Genomic DNA, 20,153 nt, shown 5'->3' with positions numbered 1-20,153 from the left:
ATTGCTTGATTGATTGGTTTTGTATGTTGATTTCCCCATTGTTCTAATTTATCAGAATTTAAATATACACTCAGTCTTCTAATTTCTTCAAACTGACAATTGTCATCCATTTTAATATCAGGCATTTTTTTTTTATAAAAACAACACAATTTTCAATATCTGCCCAATTTACTTGCAATGAAGTCAAAAAACACCATTGAAAACTGTTATTTCCTGTGATATTTGTTTCATACCATTCTTAGACATATTGGAAACATGTTTGGTAAAAATTCTGTACTTCTTTGGTAAACTTTTCCGTTATGCCCAGATTTGATTCCTCTAAGTTTGACCATTTTCTTTTTATTATTAAAAAAATATTTTTTTCTTCAAATCGTGATTTATATTGAAGGACAAAATCGTTCAAAATAAGACTAACATCTGTAGCCAAAACATGTTCACCTCCAATCTTTTGAATCATTTTGTGGAAAATAGATGCCTGATTATATGCAAAATGCATTAATATCTGTGATCATTCATAATTGAAAAAAGATTTCAGAATTTTGGACATTTGTCTAAACTTAAGAAATATGAAGGGAATGGGTCAATTGGAAAACATGCTCTATAGCAGGTTTTAGAGTGAGCCATCTAACTTTTGAATATCCTAAATGTTTTTTGTATTCAACATTTGTGTCTTCACAAAATTGTTTTAAAGTAGCCACACGAACAGTAAAACGACCAAAATACAAATAAATAAATTATTACTTCTACATCAATTGGCATGGCACATGATGCTGTGGTGATTGCATTTGACAAAATATGTGCATTACAACCTATTCCTAGTATTTTCTTTTGGAATAAATCTTGTAATTTTACATAGACATTATTCACTCCTTTCAGTCTTTGTCCAGCAAAATTTGTGTTTGATTATCAGCCATTAGTGCAACAGCTTTAGATTTCAAATTGATTTCATTTATTACTCTGTATAAATTTGTTTTCATTTATTACTCTGTATAGGTGGTTTCAGCAGTTTCGTCCTCAATGGTGTCTAAATTTAAAAATTTTACTTGAGTGCCCTTGGTAACATTATAATAACTTACTAGCATTGGATACAATTTGGTTTCATTATGATTTGATGAATCAGATAAAACCGTTACAAATGCTGCATTTTTCAAGTCTTCTGCAAGTACTGTACTATATTTTTTGGTGTATAAGATGTATCTTTTGCCACCCTAAAAGAGGCTGATATTTTGGGTGCATCTTATATTCTGAAAGTATCTTTTTTCCCCAAGCCCTAACCAGCTGCTAACGATATTCCCAGCTCTTACCTTGCAAGCTCTTTCATTGTTACTCTTTGGGAAGAATGTTTTCCAAACTCTGTCTTTGATTTTTTTTTCATTCTCTATTTGCTGCAAATGTTGCTTTCCAGCCCTAACCTGGTGCTAACAATGTTTCCAGCTTTTACTGGCTTGCAAGATCTTTCATTGTTACTCTCTGCCAAGAATGTATTCCAAACCCCACCTTTGCAGGGGGTTTTCCCCATTGCTTTACTTGCTCCAGATGTTTCTTTCCAGCCCTAACCAGGTGCTATTAATGTACCCAAGCTCTTTCATTGTTACTCTCTGCAAAGAATGTTTTCCAGATTTTCCTCCTATTGGTCTAACTTGCTCAGACTGTTTCTTTACAGATGCTAATGATGTTCCCAGCTCTTACTGGCTTGCAAGCTCTTTCATTGTTACTCTCTCAGAATAAAGGCTTTTTTTAAAGCCCTTAACCAGGGGATAAAATAATGTGCTGAAGCTGACCAGACTAAGGATGCTAGCCAGATAAATACCTAGTAAGCAGATTCTTTTCCCTATTTTCCTTTCCAAAAACTAAGGTGCGTCTTATATTCCGGTGCGTTTTATACTCCAAAAATGCTGTATTTTATCACAGTAATTTTTAAATACTGATTTTATAATAGCCTCACATTTTATCCTGACACATGAAAATTTAGCATTGTAAAACTTTTTCAATAATTTAGTTGTACAATCCATACTATGAAAACTGTTATTATGAATTATGGTATGAAATGCAAATGTTCCCTCTATTACAGCTGTTTTTCGTCTTCAGAATAATTAGAAGTTTTTTTAAAAAATGTTTTTACTTTACATTCCGTTTTGGTCACCATGATGCAAAAAGGATATTGAGGCTCTAGAAAAATTGCAGAGAAGAGCAACAAAGATAATTAGGGGACTGGAGGCTAAAACATATGAAGAACATGGCTAGTTTAATGAAAAGAAGGCCCAGGTGAGACATGATAGCAGTGTTCCAATATCTCAGGGGTTGCCACAAAGAAGAAAGAGTCAACCTGTTCTCCAAAGTACCTGAGGGTAGGAGAAGAAGCAATGGGTGGAAACTAAACAAGGAGAGAAGTGGGTTAGAGCTAAGGAGAAATTTCCTGACAGTCAGAACGGATGATCAGTGGAACAGCTTGGCTCCAGAAATTGTGAATGCCCCAACACTGCAAGTTTTAAAGAAGATTTAAGGGGTTGGACTAGAAGACCTCCAAAGTCTTTTCCAACTCTGTTGTTGTTGTTGTTACTGTTACTATTACTGGAAACTGATGCATCTAATGATTGCTTATGTTTGTTGGTGTTCAAGTTGGTTTCGTTATAGCTGCTCTGCCTCCAACTGCAATACAAAATTCTCCTCTGCAAATATTGCAAAAAACAATGGTGTCTTTCTTTCATATGAGGAATGGAAATTCCTTTTTCAATTGATCATTGAAATGGCATTTCTTCTTTCTTGATTTTTTGATCCCTTAAATGAAATTAAAAATTTTAAATGAAATATAGAGCACACGAGCGATGCAAGCACGTTAACAATAAATAAAATTAATAATTAAAATATTAATTATTAATTTAATTAATAATTAAGACTAAAACTTTAATAACAAAATCAATAAAACTTTACTAAATCTATATTTAAATTATTTTACACTTGTGTTGAAAACATGGCTGTATAAAATTGAATTAATGAATTAACAAAACATGAATTGTACTTACCTGAGTATAATATTCACTGAGAAAGAAATAATTTTGCATTTCCATTAAAGTAAACACGAAGTATAATGTAGAGGCAATGGTGGGACACAAGTGCGAGACACGTGAAGTTCTCCTGTGCCCTGCGCATGCGTTTCATAATCGCGTCTTTCCGAACTGGACCATCACATGACACATAACAGTTCAGCGCGGCATCTCTGGAGATTAATAGATTAGTTTTAAAATATCAAAAAGGAGGACAGGCAGGAGAACACTTTTCGAGGAAGAACAGAACCTACAAAAGAAGGACTGTCCCCCCTAAAGGAGGACGATTGGTCACCTTATTACAAACCAAAGACAAAAGAACAGTATTTTTCGGAGTGTAAGATGCACCTTTCCCTCCCCCCCAAAAAAGAGGATAGAAATGTCAGTGAGTCTTATACACTAAATGCAGCCATTTCTGTTGTCCCGAAGCTCCGCCCCCTGCCTGCTCAATGCTCCTGGGTGCTGGGTGATAGCAAAAAAGCCCCCGCCATTTTTTGCCCATTTTTACAAAAAGAAAATGGGCAAAAAATGGCGGGGGCTTTTTTGCTATCACCCAGAGAAGGGGTCCGGGGATCCTGCAGACAACTCTTGGGGACTGGGAAAAGGCAAAATGGTCGTTTTTGCAAAAAAAGCACAATTTTTTGCCCATTTTTTGTAAAAATGGAGTGCGGAAGGGGTATGGAGACAGCTCTTGGGTGCTGGGGGAAGGCAAAAATGCCTCCATTTTTATTTTTTAAAAATGGCCAAAAATGGGGGCATTTTTGCTATCTCCCAGTACCCAAGAGCTGTTTGCAGGCTCACTGGACCCTTTGCCCACCCAATTTTTGTGAAAAGACATGTAAAAAGATGGCCCATTTTTTGCAAAAATGGGGCTGTTTTTGCCTTCTAATTACCCCATCTAGCATGACTGGAGGAGGAATTCTGGGAGTTGAAGTCCACTACTGTTAAAGCTGTCAAGTTTGAAAACCTCTGGGTTAGGGATTAGGGGTGCAAGGGTATTCAAACTTGGCAAGTTGAAAATTTGTGGACTTCAACTCCCATTCCTGAGCTAGCATGACAGGAGGAGGAATTCTGGAAGTTGAGGTCCACAAGTCTTAAAGCTGTCAAGTTTAAAGTTTGTAAAAAGTGCACATTATTGTAAAACGTATATAAGTTTGTAAAAAGTGTTCTGCTCCACTGGTATTTTATTAAATAATAGATTACTATACCATTTGGTTCAGAATACTGTACTTTTTCCTTGTTTTCCACCTCTAAAATCTAGGTGCATCTTATATTCCAGTGCGTCTTATACTCTGAAAAATACAGTATATAGGGAAAAATAAACATGAAACACTAGGTTGCTCTATCAATGATCTTCTATATGAAAACAACTGAACCAAATTTTACCTTGCATTGATATATATTAGAACAAATCCAACATGCATTTTCTGTTTCTGACCTACCGGACATATATCAACGAGCAGTGGTAAAAAATCATTTTGCAGGACTGACAACTGAAGGATGTATAACTTCCTCTTTCAATTTCTTTTAATGTACATGGACACATTTATTCTCTTCCAAATACTATAATATTTTCCTTCCACTACCATGGTGGCTAGGCATTCAATCTCCCCCCAATGCCTACTATGAATGATGTTTATTGGTTAGTAGAGGTGAAAGTTCTCTTGTTACCTCCACATTTAAGTGGGAGAAGAATAAATTTCATGTTGTTTGAATGAAAATCCACAATGCCGCATATCTTCTTTCATTCCAGGATGAGAGAACATGCTTACTCATATTAAATTTCTGAATGAACAGGAAAAAAGACTACTTTAGGCTTTTGTACAGAATTGCAAAGTTGTCTGATGTCATTGATAGATTTTCTAAATGTGAAAGAAGTGAGCCAAAAAAGGGCACATGACAATGCTTGGGAGCAATGTAGGAGAAATCCTTCTATGATGTGAAGACAAATATGCCTAGAAGAGGAGAGGCAAAAAGACATGAACCCTGTTTCTGAGTGGTCTAACACAGGGCAACTCCAAATCTCAACTAGCAAATGCTCTGTCCTACACATTGGGAAGAAGAATCTGAACTTCAAATACGAACTGAATAATCAAATTATCACAGATAATCCCCACTCGGTTAAAGACCTCGGTATACTAATAACAAAAGATTCACCGAAAATGCCAAAGCCCACTGCAACAACATAGCCAAGAAGGCTTCAAGAGTTGTAAACCTAATCCTACGTAGCTTCTGCTCTGGCAATCTCACACTGCTTACCAGAGCTTGCAAAACTTTTGCCAGACCCATCCTCGAATACAGCTCATCTGTTTGGAACCCATATCGCATCTCAGACATTAACACCCTTGAAAATGTCCAAAGATACTTCACCAGAAGAGCCCTTCACTCCTCCACTCGAAACACAATACCCTACGAGACTAGACTTTCAGTCCTGGGCCTAGAAAGCCTAGAACTAAGACACCTTAAACATGATCTAAGTATTGAAGATCAAATGCTACAACGTCCTGCCTGTCGGCGACTACTTCAGCTTCAACCACAACAACACAAGAGCACACAACAGATTTAAACTTAATATTAACCGCTCCAAACTTGACTGTAAAAAATAGGACTTCAGTAACCAAGTTGTCGAAGCGTGGAACTCATTACAGGACTCCATAGTGTCATCCCCAAACCCCCAACACTTTACCCTTAGATTATCTACGGTTGACCTATCCAGATTCCTAAGAGGTCAGTAAGGGGCGAGTACAAGTGCACTAGAGTGCCTTCCGTCCCCTGTCCTATTGCTCTCCTATATCTCCTATTCCTTTCTTCTATTCCTATATCTCTTCTTCTATTCTTTCATTGATATGTTCTATTACTATATCTTCTTTTCTATTATTTCATAGATATATTTTACTATGAGTATCTCCTCTATAACCTTCATCATGTATTTTACCCACTAAAACTCTCATTGTGTATTGGACAAAATAAATAAATAAAAATAAATAAATAAATTAGCTTCTCTTGCACATTTGAACTAGTTCATAACAGGAAAGATGGCCCTTTCGATAGTATCTTAATCATGTCAACCTTTAAAGATTAGTACTTTAAATTAAACAGTTGGCCACCAGGGAAGATCTTGGATACCAAATTCACCCTGGTCTTATTTAAGCAATGCCTTAAAAATCAGACTCATGTTTCCCCAAAGCTCATGTCACAATGGATGGTGGACCCCTTGAGATTTACAGCAACAACATTAGACATATTCATTACTTTCCAGTGCTCCATGGCATGCTCTGGGCTGTTTTTACAATGTCAGCTATATTGTCCCCAACCATCTGAGTCCTCTTTTTACTGACCTTGGAAAGATGGAAGGCTGTGTCAACCTTGAGCTGGTCAGGATTGAACTTCAGGTTGTGAGCAGAGTTAGGCTGCAATACTGCATCTAAGCACTGTACCACCAGGGTTCCTGCGTAAGACTGATTTATGAAATTTCCCCAGATATTTGCTTTCTATATTGTTTGTATTGTATTGTTTTAAATAATTTTCTACTGTATATTACCTAGAAATGCAATGGACTTGGGCAATGTATGAATGTAATAAATCAATAAGTAGTACACATAGCCCTTGACTTATGACCAATTGCTTAATGACCCTCAAAGTTATGACAGATACCTCTGACAGCCATCTCCCTCCACTCTCCCATGCTCCCCCAGTAATGTGACTGCATTTCAGGCATTCAGCATCTGGGCTGTTTTTATGGCTATTTTTATTTATTTATTTATTTATTCATTCATTCATCCATCCATCCATTCATTTATTTAAATTTAATTTTTATGCCGCCCTTCTCCTTAGACTCAGGGCGGCTTACAACATGTTAGCAATAGCACTTTTTAACAGAGCCAGCCTATTGCACCCACAATCCGGGTCCTCATTTTACCCACCTCAGAAGGATGGAAGGCTGAATCAACCTTGAGCCGGTGATGAGATTTGAACCGCTAACCTTCAGATCTACAATCAGCTTCAGTGGCCTGCAGTACAGCACTCTACCTGCTGCGCCATCCCGCGCAATGTTCCAGGGCCTGATAATTATGATTTACAACATTTTGGCTGAGAATATATTGTTTTCCGCAAAAATGCCCCATAGTGAACAATATGCCTGCTTAACAACCACAGTGTTTGCTTAATAATTGCCACAAAAAAAGAGTCTTAAAATCAAATCAGTAGCGAGGCTCCATTACTATATCTTCTTTTCTATTATTTCTTAGATATATTTTACTATGAGTATCTCCTCTATAACCTTCATCATGTATTTTACTATGTGTATATAGATATATACACACTAAAACCCTCATGGTGTATTGGACAAAATAAATAAATAAATAAAAATAAATAGTATGCTAGCTGAATATCTGTGCTCCGCTACAAAACTATGTGATCGGGCTTGATAAATCAACACAGATTGAAAATTAATGAGTAGTTACGATCGACCTCTCCTCTCCCCTTTTCTCCCTCAGGCTTGCTCCATACAAGCCTCTCCTATCCTCTCCCCTTCTCTCCAGAATTATTTTTGGGTCGGGAGGGAGAGAGAGAGAGAGTAGGATGTCTAACTAATTAGCATCACAGTGTGTTAACAATAATATAAGAAATACTAATGATTTGATGGTCATTTTGAAAAATCTTTTCTTAGTGAGTACCTAGAAGTCAAGAAGAATACGTATTATGTACCAAATTTCAAGTTTGTAGGCTTTACGGTTCAGGAGATTTCACAATCATGGCGTGAATGTTTTTCACTTTTATATATGCATATGCTGTTCTTGCCGCTATTATAGTATGTAAAATTAAATATTGCAGGGTTTTTTGTCCTGGTTCCCTGTAGTTATATATAGTTATAAATAATTACAGCTTCATGTATATTTGCTGGTTTGTTATCTCTTTGAGCCATTTCCTTATCCTATTCTAGTACTGTATTGCTTTGCTTTTTGGCATAACCACCACATGTGATAGCATGTTCTCTGATTTTGTTTGCATTTCGCAACAGTCTGGCGATGTGTTGGGGTACATTTTTGCTATCCTTGCTGGAGGTACCACTCGTAGAATATTTTATAAATACTGTATACATTTATATGTATTATACCGCTATAAATATGACACCATCAATTTATAGCTTTTATCCCAAATTTTCTCCCATTTCTCCAATTCAGTGTTGTAGAAGCCAAATTTTTTTTTGCCCATGTTATCATCACCTCTTTTACTACCTCCCATTTTATATCTCAGGAAATAGTTAGAAATTTTTAAAATCATTTTATCCTTTGTTAGCATGCTCGAAATAATTTTGTTTTGCCATTTTAAGCTTCCAGGGCAATTTGTCTTGTGTTTAAGCTTATGTTTAATTAGATCTCTTCCTCCTTTTATTTTATCACTTTGGGGATCATTCTGAATCTCTAGTTCCTCTCTTTTGAGTTCTCCCTGTAGGGATTCTTGTTTTTGTTTTCTTTCCTTGTTTCTTCTTGCAAATATGCTGTTATGAGCCTCTGCTTTGGTGGTATTCCACAAATTTTGGAGCGACATATCTTCTTTTATATTTATTCTGAGAAATAGTTTCAATCCCTTTCCCATCATTTGTATGTATTCCTTCTCTTTCAATACTTCTTGGCTCATTGTCCATCTCCTTTTTTTCTTGTGTCCTTTCCATATCATCTTAAGTGGACTGTGGTCCGCTCAGTTGTTTTTCATGATTTCTATTTCTTTCACTTCTTTCCTTAATTCTGGTTTCATCCAGGCCACATGATACTTGACTATGATTTATGTGGATTGGAATAGTGTGTATCTTGTTTTTCCCCTTTATTTATTTCTCTCTAGGCTCCTCTAGCCCTAGAATGTTGCTTCCTATATGCTGATTAAATGCATAAAACGTTGTACCTTAGTACTTTCTGCTACTGCCTTTAAAATAATTTTCACTATTATAACTGAAAGTTTAACTTTAATATATATATATATATATATATATATATATATATATATATATATTATGATTTAATTTTGTTAAGGTTTTTGATTGATTTTTGTAGCCCATCTGGATATTTCTAGGTTGAGATACAGGTTTCTAAAAAACACTGAGGTACAATACAGGTAGTCCTCAACTTACAACCATTCATTTAGTGACCATTACAATAGTACTGAAAAAAGTGGCTCATGACCGGTTTTCACACTTATGACTGTGGCAGTATCCCTTGTGGTCATGTGATCAAAATCCAGACTCTTGCCAAGTAGCATTTATTTATGACAGGTACACAGTCCCAGGGTCATGTGATCACCATTTGTATTTGTATTTTGTATTTATTAGATTTGTATGCCGCCCCTCTCTGAAGACTCGGGGCAGCTAACAACAAGATAAAAAGACAATGAACAAATCTAATATTAAAAACAATCTAAAAAACCCCAATTTAAAGAACCACTCATACATACAAGCATACCATGTATAAATTCTATAAGCCTAGGGGGAAGGGAAATTTCAATTTCCCCATGCCTGACGACAGAGGTGGGTTTTAAGGAGCTTGCGAAAGGCAAGGAGGGTGGAGGCAACTCTGATATCTGGGGGGAGCTGGTTCCAGAGGATCGGGGCCGCCACAAAGAAGGCTCTTCTCCTGGGTCCCGCCAAATGACATTGCTTAGTTGACGGGACCCGGAGAAGGCCAACTCTATGGGACCTAACCGGTCGCTGGGATTCATGCGGCAGAAGGTGGTCCCAGAGATATTCTGGTCCAATGCCATGAAGGGCTTTATAGGTCATAACCAACACTTTGAATTGTGACCGGAAACTGATCAGCAACCAATGCAGACTGCAGAGTGTTGGTGTAACATGGGCATACTTAGGAAAGCCCATGATTGCTCTCGCAGCTGCATTCTACATGATCTGAAGTTTCCGAACACTTTTCAAAGGTAGCCCCATGTAGAGAGCGTTACAGTAGTTGAACCTCGAGGTGATGAGGGCATGAGTGACTGTAACCTTTCCAAGCGGCTTCTGGCAAGCAAAGTCAATAAGGGAGAAGCTAGATTCACTTAATGACCAAATGGTTCATTTAGCAACTACAGTGATTTTCTTAACTACTGTGGCACAAAGGGTTGTTAAAATGAGGTAAAATTGACTTAACAACTGCCTTGCTTAGTAATAGAAATTTGGGGTTCAATTATGGTTGCAAATCAAGGACTAGCTATGCTGCTGTACAAAATGGTGGCAAATCCCATTAGAGAGCTTTTTCCTCCCTGTTCAACCGAGCTGATTTATTTTTAATGAACTGGATCCCTGCCATTATCTACATTACCCCCAAATTAACTTTGGATAAATCACATTGTTTTATTTTCTCCACATAGTTTACAATGTCCTTAACACTTGCTGCCGTAACTCCTTGTCCCGTAGTAAAAGTTTTTTTCTGCTTTTTCACAGACACTTTCATTTTTTAAATTTACTGAGATTTGATTTTAAAAAAAATGTTAGGATGAATTTACTGAATACTAAATGATAAAGCAGACAATTACATAGAGCCAAAAAAATATATATATTGGCCCTTATTAATATTTTAAAATCTATGCATGCACGTTTATCCTATCGGGGAGGAAAATAATCAGTGCAAATAAGAATTATTTGTTTCACTGTTTACATAAAGCAAAAACAAAATTTAATATATTTATGTTGATTCATGTAGCTTTCTTAATAATTGTTTTTCCTTTCTGTCCCTTCTTGGTCATGATCCAAATTTTCCATTAGTCTGATTACATTCCATTCACTCTACAAAATTGGTTATTTATGTCACTTCTCTTCTTCCTCAGGTGGTACCATGGACATCTTTCGGGTCCAGCAGCTGAGGGTTTACTCCAAGGCAAGAGTGCCCCATGGACCTTCTTAGTGCGTGAGAGCCTTAGCAAGCCTGGTGATTTTGTGCTGTCTGTCCTGACTGACCAGCCTAAACCTAGGACTGATGTTACTGGAGCCCACAGTCAAGAACGACTCAAAGTTACTCACATCAAGATTATGTGTGAGGTGAGAATAATAATAATAATAATAATTTATAATTTATTAGATTTGTATGCCGCCCCTCTCCAAAGACTCGGGGCGGCTCACAACAATGATAAAAAACAATACTATAGTGAACAAATCTAATATTAAAAAGAAGTATATAAACCCTATCATATTTAAAACCAAACAACACATACATACCAAAGATAAAATATAAAGAGCCTGGGGGAAAGGTGTCTCAACTCCCCCATGCCTGGCGGTATAGGTGGGTCTTGAGCAATTTACAAAAGACAAGGAGGGTGGGGGTAGTTCTAATCTCCGGGGGGAGTTGATTCCAGAGGGCCGGGGCCGCCACAGAGAAGGCTCTTACCCTGGGGCCTGCCAGACGACATTGTTTAGTCGACGGGACCTGGGGAAGGCCAACTCTGTGGGACCTTATTGGTCGTTGAGATTCGTGCGGTAGCAGACGATTCCAGAGGTACTCTGGTCCAATGCCATGTAGGTCTTTAAAGGTCATAACCAACACTTTGAATTGTGACTGGAAACTGATCGGCAGCCAATGTAGGCCACGGAGTGTTGTAGAAACGTCGGTGAATCTGGGAAGCCCCACGATGGCTCTCGCGCGGGAGAGAAGGTAAAGGAGGAGATAGAGAGGATATTACTGCCTGTAAGATGGTATACAAATCATTTTCACCTTCTTATGTGGTTCCAGATGACAATCCAACTGGGAATTTCATGACCCGTAACAGTTTATTCGTTCATCTGTAACATTTCATTTTTGCATCCATGCGTTTAGTATCTTTACCACTGAAAGGTTAGTTGCACCTCAAACAAAACAGGAATCAAATTCCTAAAATAACTATGTTTGGCCATAGTAGATGACGAATGTAACTGTAGTCAAGTCTTTTGAGGTTCAGGAGCTGGATCCTTAGAGCAGTGTTTCCCAACCTTGGCAACTTGATGACATTTGGACTTCAACTCCCAGAATTCCCCAGCCAGCAAATGCTGGCTGGGGAATTCTGGGAGTTGAAGTCCAGATATCTCCAAGTTGCCAAGTTTGGGAAACACTGCCTTAGAGGTCAGAGTGGCATCATGTGCACCAAGATGTGGGCCTGGTGAAGTAATGAACGAATGTAAGGTGTCCTTAATCAAGGAAGAGACTGATCTCTGGTAGATCAGGAGAAGAGCTTGGTTATGTTTCTGGGTTTCATCTGTGCTCAAATGGAAGCCATAGACTCTGCAGTACACAGTCAGCCTCACAGCCTAAGCATAAAATGGCTTCTTCTTTTTTGACACTGCCCCCACAGCGGAGTTTCTACTTATTCATCTGGAGATCCTGAGAAGGAGGTTAAAAGTCTAAAGTAGCTGGTGAAACCTGGAGATTTCATTTCTCTGGAAATATTTCATTGCTGTCAGGCTCAAAACCAAGAATGACATTCTTCCAAGCTGAGATTGTTATTATTTAATACTTACAGATGACATCTTGTCAGACTGAAGATTGTGTTGTCTCAATCTACTATATACTCTGTGGACTGTTAGGGAGGGTTTGCCCTTAAGAGCTCTCCAAATACAATGATTAGTGTCCCAGAAGAGACAACTATTAAACAGAAAGTAATAATTGTAACTTTTCATTAATTATACATAATCTCCACTTAGAGAATTTAGAAGCCTAGTTTTCTCACCTCCAGGTAGAGAGGCACATTGATTTATCAGCCAAAGCTGATAAAAAGGGCTCGTTGTTATTGATTTTGTGGGCATGTCCAATATCATTTACATGTTCGGGTTTCTCCAGATTGCCATTAAGTATGAGTACAACGAAATCCAAAATAAGCATTTTCCCACTGATTCTAAACTGTAGCCGCTAGCATCATTAACACTTCAGTCCTCTCTATGTCAAATTTCGTGTTCATTGTAATCTGGAGACATAAACCCTCAAAACCACGGAGAAGGAATGGATAATTAAGCCGGGGTGGCGCAGCAGGTAGAGTGCTATCCTGCAGGCCACTGAAGTTGACTGTAGATCTGTAGGTCAGCGGTTCAAATCTCATCACCGGCTCAAGGTTGACTCAACCTTCCATCCTTCCGAGGTGGGTAAAGTGAGGACCCCGGATTGTGGGGGCAATAGGCTGGCTCTGTTAAAAAGTGCTATTGCTAACATGTTGTAAGCCGCCCTGAGTCTAAGGAGAAGGGTGGCATAAAAATTGAATAAATAAATAAATAAAATAATTAAATAATAGAATAACAGAGTCTTGTACTTCTAGTCCAACTACCTGCTCAAGCATTCTGAACAAATGGCTGTTTAGTCTCTCCTTAAAAACCTCCAGCGATGGAGCTTCCACAACTTCTGGAGGCAAGTCATTCTACTAATTAATTGTTCTAACTATCAGGAATATCCCCTTAGTTTTATGTTAGTTCTCTCCTTTATTAGTTTTCTGGAAGGCATACATGACTATTCAGAGGTTGTCCCAGACATGCTCTGAATGGAATTTATGAGATTATCAATAACGTATCCACAGATGTCTTTGCATGGATGGATGTCCTTTGAAGCTGCTGCACCAAGCCTTTGGTTTCTCTTCGGAATGCTGTGCAATAACCCACCCCACCCCCTCAAAAAAAACCAAGACAAAACAAAACAAAACAAAACATAATCTTAAAAAGAGACCAACATTTTAATTGCCCACTTTTTTGTCTAAAAATACATTTGCATAAAGAGATGATGACATGATTGATTCAAAACCAGGGATAAAATGCAAATAAAATATTTACCGTATTTTTCAGAGTATAAGACGCACCTCCCCCCCACCCAAAAGAGAGTGAAAATCTGGGTGCATCTTATACTCTGAATGTAGCCCTGCCCAGCCTCTCAAATGGAGGTTTCAGAGGCTGAAAAAAACCTCTCAAATGGAGCTTCAGACATAAAGCTTCTGAAATGGAGCTTCACACTCTGGAGTTTCAGAAATAAAATCCTCTGAAATGGAGGTTTCACAAGCAGAAAAAAAGAAGCTAGGAGCAGAGCTCACAACCAATAAACTTGTTACTGAAATTCAACTCTGGGAACAGCTGATTGGGAGTGTTCTGGGAGGCTGATCCAACCCCAATCAGCCTTTTTCTTATTTCCTCCCCCCCAAACTAAGGTGCATCTTATACTCCAGTGCAACTTATAGTCCAAAAATATGGTAATTGTTTTAATTAGAGTGGTTGTGATGATTAGCCTTCCACAAGACTGAAAAGTAAAAAATAAAATATAGGAGCAAGATTAAGTGTGTCTATACATAGGCACTAAGGCAGTGTTTCCCAACCTTGGCCACTTGAAGATATCTGGACTTCAACTCCCAGAATTCCCCAGCCAGCGTTCGCTGGCTGGGGAATTCTGGGAGTTGAAGTCCAGATATCTTCAAGTGGCCAAGGTTGGGAAACACTGCACTAAGGAACCTACATATATGAGGGACTGGAATCATAATGCTTTTTGTTTTCTCATTTTTCTAGAAAGGGCAGTATACAATTGGGGGTACAGCAAGATTCCTCAGTTTGGCTGACTTAGTGGAACATTTTAAGAAGACGGGGATTGAGGAGGCATCTGGATATTATGTGTATTTGAGACAGGTAAATAAGCTATTATATATCAATTTTATCTCTGAATTTTTCAAAAGATAAATTTCATTATGTTGTCTAATACAGTTTATAGAAAGTGGTGTAGATATGTAAATTCAGACATTATCATGTATTATGTGTGTGTATCTGTAATATTATTAGCATCAACAATATTATTCTCAACCTAAAGACAATCTGTTCATGATAATTACAAAGCCAATTGTGCTGATAAAGTGTGCATAAATAAGATAAATTAATGAATTATAAACCGCTCACTAAAATTTAGCATCAGATACATCCATGAATCTTAACTTCATATCTTTGATACTTTCCATTCATCAACTGCTTTTCTCAGTCTCCAGTTTTGCTTTAATAATTAACATCCTATACAGAGAAACAACTTAGATTTGCACAAAAATAAGATAACTATGTTATTTGTTTGATTTTGATTTTGCGAGTTCTATACAATCAATCATTGTGGCTTACGGTTTAGTAGGATTTATGACCCTAGTCATAGTAACTTATTCAATAAAACATAACTAAGATTATACTTTGAGTGACAGGTAAGGTGTAAACATAGAATTTTCCCCAAATATTTTGTTGTCAAAATTTGGAACAAAATTTATATGGGATGTCCAACTATAAAACTATAAAATGTCCATTTCCCCAAAGTGAGATTAGGAAAAGTGATAGATCCCTGCAACTCTCTTTTTCTGCCTCTGGTACCCAATGGTTCTTGCAATCTTGCTCTGTCTGCACATTTATCACATTTGCAAACCAAGTTCAGGAGTGGCTTGCAAATCTAGATCATACTTAGTTTCTGAGAATGTTACAGACAATCTGCAGGTTTCAGAGATATTCTTGGAAATATAACTCATTGCAGAATCTGATGCTTTGCCTATAATAGTGATGGCGAACCAAAGGCCTGAGTGCCACAGATGGCACGCGGAGCTATATCTGCTGGCACGCAGGCTGTTATCCTAGTTCAGCTGTAATGCGCATGTGCCAGCTGTTTTTCAGCTCACCCAGAGGCTCTGGGAGGGCATTTTCAGCTTCCGCAGAGTCTCCAGGGGGGACAGGGGAGGGCATTTTTGCCTCTAGAGCCCAGGGAGGGCGAAAAAGGGGCCTACTGGGCCCACCAGAGTTTGAGAAATGGTCTATTTCAAGCCTCCAGAGGGCCTCCGGGAGCGCGGGGGAGGTCATTTTCGCCATTCCCAGGCATTGAATTATGGGTGTGGGCACTCGCGTATACGCAGCAAGGTTGAATCAAGCAAGGTTTATTTCGCTAACAGGACAAGGAAGTCAATTCAGTCAAGAAGCAATGGAGTATTGAGAGCTCTATACAATGACAATTCTCCTATTTATACAATCTAGCCCAGCAACAGGGCAGTTTTACAAAGATACATTTTAAGCACCAAAAGAAGGCAACCAATCAACATGCAATAAACAAATCTGAACTTTTGACTTTTGCCCTGTCTGGGTAGGTCACCCAGGCAAATATCTAACATGATGGAATATGCACACACGCTTTTGGCACCCAAGGAAAAAAAGATTCGCCATCACCGGCCTATAACCTGCTAGTTTCTTAGAATTTATTTATTTTATAAGTTTAAGAAAAGACAAACAGCATTAGACTGGAATAGGCATCTGACCAGTGACTAATGAAATTGATGAGAGAAATATCCACGGGCACCTTGGTGCTCTTACTCTCTGTTTCAACGTTCTGTTTTTCCTTCTTTTCTTTTCTTTTTCATTTCATCCCCCCATTTTCCCTCTCTAAGCCTTTCAATGCCACTCGAGTGAATGCAGCTGATATTGAAAACAGAGTGGAAATGCTCAAAAGGAGGAGTCAAGCAGAAGAGGCAAACAAAGGTGGTTTCTGGGAGGAATTTGATGTGAGTAGAGTTTTCTGCAGTGAACTATTCCTCGTGTTTTATGTTATGTTTGCAAGTTGTTAGAATAAATGTGATCGCTGATTGGAGCAGGGCGACCAATAAGAAGCCCGCTAGCGCAACCAATGGGAAGCCGAGGCGCGACCAATAAGGAGCCTCCGGGCGCAACCAATAGGAAGCTCCAGCGCGAAGTCTTGAAACATTGTCACCAATCCCAGCGCTAGTAACAAAGTATATAAGGTGCGGTTTTGGCCGCTTGTTTTCTTAAGTCGCTACCTGCCTGTGAGGTGGTCACTTTAGATGTTCCTGATTATTAAATAAAGAGCTGTTATCCTCTTCTTCGGCCTCCAGCCTCAGATTTAACATTTTAGTCTCAGAATTCAATCCTGCAACCCAAATACTCATACTTTATTTCTAGAACCTCCAGGAACCCCGAGAAGATGGCTGTTGGGAGCTGTAATTCGACAACACTTGAAAGCCAGAATTTCCTTACCCACAATACAGTTGTAGAAGAAATTAGGACTCAGACCAATGATGTCTCAAGCAGAAATTAATTTCCTTATCATAGAAAGCATCAGTCCCCATGCTTTTGTAATGTGAGGTAGCCTTACCCAACAGGGACATAATCAATAGTCATATAGTAATTGTGAAATACAATGCAGCCATTAATTGAACATAGAAACATAGAAATATAGAAGACTGACGGCAGAAAAAGACCTCATGGTCCATCTAGTCTGCCCTTATACTATTTGCTTTATTTTATCTTATGATGGATCTATGTTTATCCCAGGCATGTTTAAATTCAGTTACTGTGGATTTACCAACCACGTCTGCTGAAGTTTGTTCCAAGGATCTACTACTCTTTCAGTGAAATAGTATTTTCTCATGTTGCTTTTGATCTTTCCCCCAACTAACTTCAGATTGTGTCCCCTTGTTCTTGTTAATTTAAATTCTTGAACAATTTAAATATTTGAAGATTTATTTTTTCCCATCTCTTTTTAAAATATAGATGTGCCTTTTCAACTGTCAGCTACATCTGCATTACTAAAACTCATCTTCCTTTCTTCGTTCAGAGTCTGCAGAAACAAGAAACGAAGAACCTGTATGATCGACATGAGGGTCAAAGACCAGAAAATAAGTGCAAGAACCGCTATAAGAATATCTTGCCCTGTGAGTTTGGTGTTCACCCTTGCTTAGCCTATGCATGTAATACAATCCGATAACCAAGATGTAAATACTCCTCCTTCTTGCAGTTGAAATATTACAAGTGTATTTCTGCTTTTCAAAACAAACAGTTCCATAAAAATATACAAATAGCATGGAAGCAAAAGTCTGGTTAGTACTTTATTGCAGTGTTTCCCAACCTTGGCAACTTGCAGATATTTGGACTTCAACTCCCAGAATTCCCCAGCCAGCGAATGCTGGCTGGGGAATTCTGGGAGTTGAAGTCCAAATATCTGCAAGTTGCCAAGGTTGGGAAACACTGCTTTATTGCATGTTGTACAACCTTTCATAGTTATATATTGCCTTACGAACTAACTTTTCTCCTGATGGATAGTTGAGTTAATTTGCTTCCAGCTTGAAACTTCAAACTTTTTCAGTTTGAGAAACTAGCAAAATTATTTATTTATTTTTTATAAAATTTGACTTGAGCATGAAAAAAAAAAGTTCCCTATCAGAATAAAATAATATAAAACTGGCAAATACTTTTAAACAATTAAAATGAGACTATATATTACAACCTAAAGCAAACTGACAAGATAAATGTGAGAAAGTAATGGAAGGTGACTAAAACTAGAGAGGGAGGAGCAATAACGCAATTCAAGCTCTTTGGGTTCCTTCTATGGGATTGGTGAGTAACCTATTTCTCATGAAAGTAACTCCTGCCAGTCTCTCCTTCCGAGGACTATGGTTCTCCCCTTTCCTGCCCATCCCTTCAGCTGTGAAGGCATCAGAGTGTTGTGGCCACATTGGCTTTCTTTGGCATACCAGTTTTGTTGAACTGCTGTTCTTTTTGCTTACTGCCAAGAAAGGCCACAGGCTGCCTGCTGAGGGATTTCTCTCTCTCTGTCTCCTATTCTCTCTCCTTCCCTGGATGGTGAAGGAAAGGCACATTACCTCTAGTCTTTTCTGCAGGATGCTAGAATCTCTTTGAAAAGAAAGAAGTAGAGGAACTGAATAACAAATCCTTGCATTCCAACTACCTTGTTTTCCCGAAAATAAGACACTGTCTTATATTAATTTTTGCTCCAAAAGTTGTGCTACGTCTTATTTTCGGAGGGTGCCTTATATTTCTCAAATAAGACAAATTCACAGGCAGAAAAGCTGACACCCCCAAAGAAAGTGTACCGTATGGTACCTGTCAGTATGGCACCCACACACACAAACGACGGCACTTATATGGTACAACAGTATACTCCCGCTATTGCAGCTTCTGGCCACCAGAGGAACTACAGTCTATGCACTGTAGTGGAGACTGTAATGGCGGTGAGACAGCAGCAGACTGTGTCTGCTGTACTGGACGGTACAAAGCGATGGAAGGGGCCAGCAGGGGACGCCACATTAGTACGGTACCTCTATGAACAGCTTTGAATGGCACCGTATGTTTTTCTACCGTACCGTATGTAAACTTGACTACGCCTTATTTTCGGGGGGTGCCTTATATTAGCAAATTCTGCAAAACCTCTGACATGCCTTACTTTCGGGGTACGTCTTATTTTTGGGGAAACAGGGTAAGTAGTGTTATTGAGGTCAGAGTATACCAGTGCTATTTTGGAAATAAGAATTTCAGCACTGTGTTTTCAGGTGCATCAAATAGGTCATAAGCAGGCGCGGACAGGGGTGGGCAGCAGGCAGGACATGGTGGGACACAGTTCCATCAGTGGAAATTTATTTATTTATTAGATTTGTATGCCATCTCTCTCCAAGGACTCGGGGTAGCTCACAACATAAATGAAGCTGTGTGCTCAGCTCCAGCTGACCATCCCACCCTCCTCCTCCTCAGAAAGCAGCAGAGAGACCAGCACAGGCAGGAGTTGCAGGGGGGGCATTTCCCCCCCTCTTTTCTCAACAGCTGATTGGCACCCATTCGCCTAGCTACCCAGCCTGAGGCAGGGAATGACCCAGGAAGGAAAGCAGAGGAAACGCAAAGCAAATTGTCACCCCAGAGAGCGACACTGGGGAGGTTGTAAGTCAAGAATTTAACAGTTCACTTGAACGATGATGATCGTTCAAGCCACGCCCACCTGGTTACATGCCCAGAAAGCCACTCCTACCCAGTCAAATGACCCTCAAGCCACAAAATGTGGAAGTAAAAATTTTGGCTGCCCATTACTGGGAGTGGGTTGTCGCTACCTCCACTACCAATGCAATGTGTGTGCAGCTTCGTTTCTCCTGCATGCACTTGTGTGCGTCCCAGTGAGATTTTGCTTCTGCACATGCGCAGGAAGCAAAAAAACAGCGAAATCTCACACGCGCACGGGTCTCCTTATGAGATTTTGCTTCCTTATTGGGAGGTGTTCTGTCTGGGTCACTCCGGAAGCTATGACCAACCCAAAAAGATAAGCCAGACACACCGGTTGAATCCAAACACAGTTTTATAATGGTAAAGAGAAAAGAAGCCAACAGAAA

General features: G+C 38.8%; 1 protein-coding gene across 9 annotated transcripts in view; it reads left to right on the top strand.

The window, feature by feature from the left end:
* PTPN6 (protein tyrosine phosphatase non-receptor type 6) overlaps window positions 1–20,153 on the top strand; it is a 55,966-nt gene that overhangs the window by 16,114 nt on the left and 19,699 nt on the right. For all 9 annotated transcript variants that reach the window (XM_070742010.1, XM_070742011.1, XM_070742007.1 and 6 more), the window contains 4 exons: window positions 10,854–11,064; window positions 14,527–14,643; window positions 16,413–16,526; window positions 17,597–17,693. In XM_070742010.1, coding sequence (XP_070598111.1) covers window positions 10,854–11,064; window positions 14,527–14,643; window positions 16,413–16,526; window positions 17,597–17,693 — 539 coding nt within the window. The remainder of the gene's footprint in view (window positions 1–10,853; window positions 11,065–14,526; window positions 14,644–16,412; window positions 16,527–17,596; window positions 17,694–20,153) is intronic.

This window comes from Erythrolamprus reginae, chromosome 2 (assembly GCF_031021105.1).
Source record: "Erythrolamprus reginae isolate rEryReg1 chromosome 2, rEryReg1.hap1, whole genome shotgun sequence".
Classification (NCBI taxonomy): domain Eukaryota; kingdom Metazoa; phylum Chordata; class Lepidosauria; order Squamata; family Dipsadidae; genus Erythrolamprus; species Erythrolamprus reginae.
Note: the sequence above shows the minus strand (reverse complement) of the source record. Positions and strands in the feature narration are given on the sequence as shown.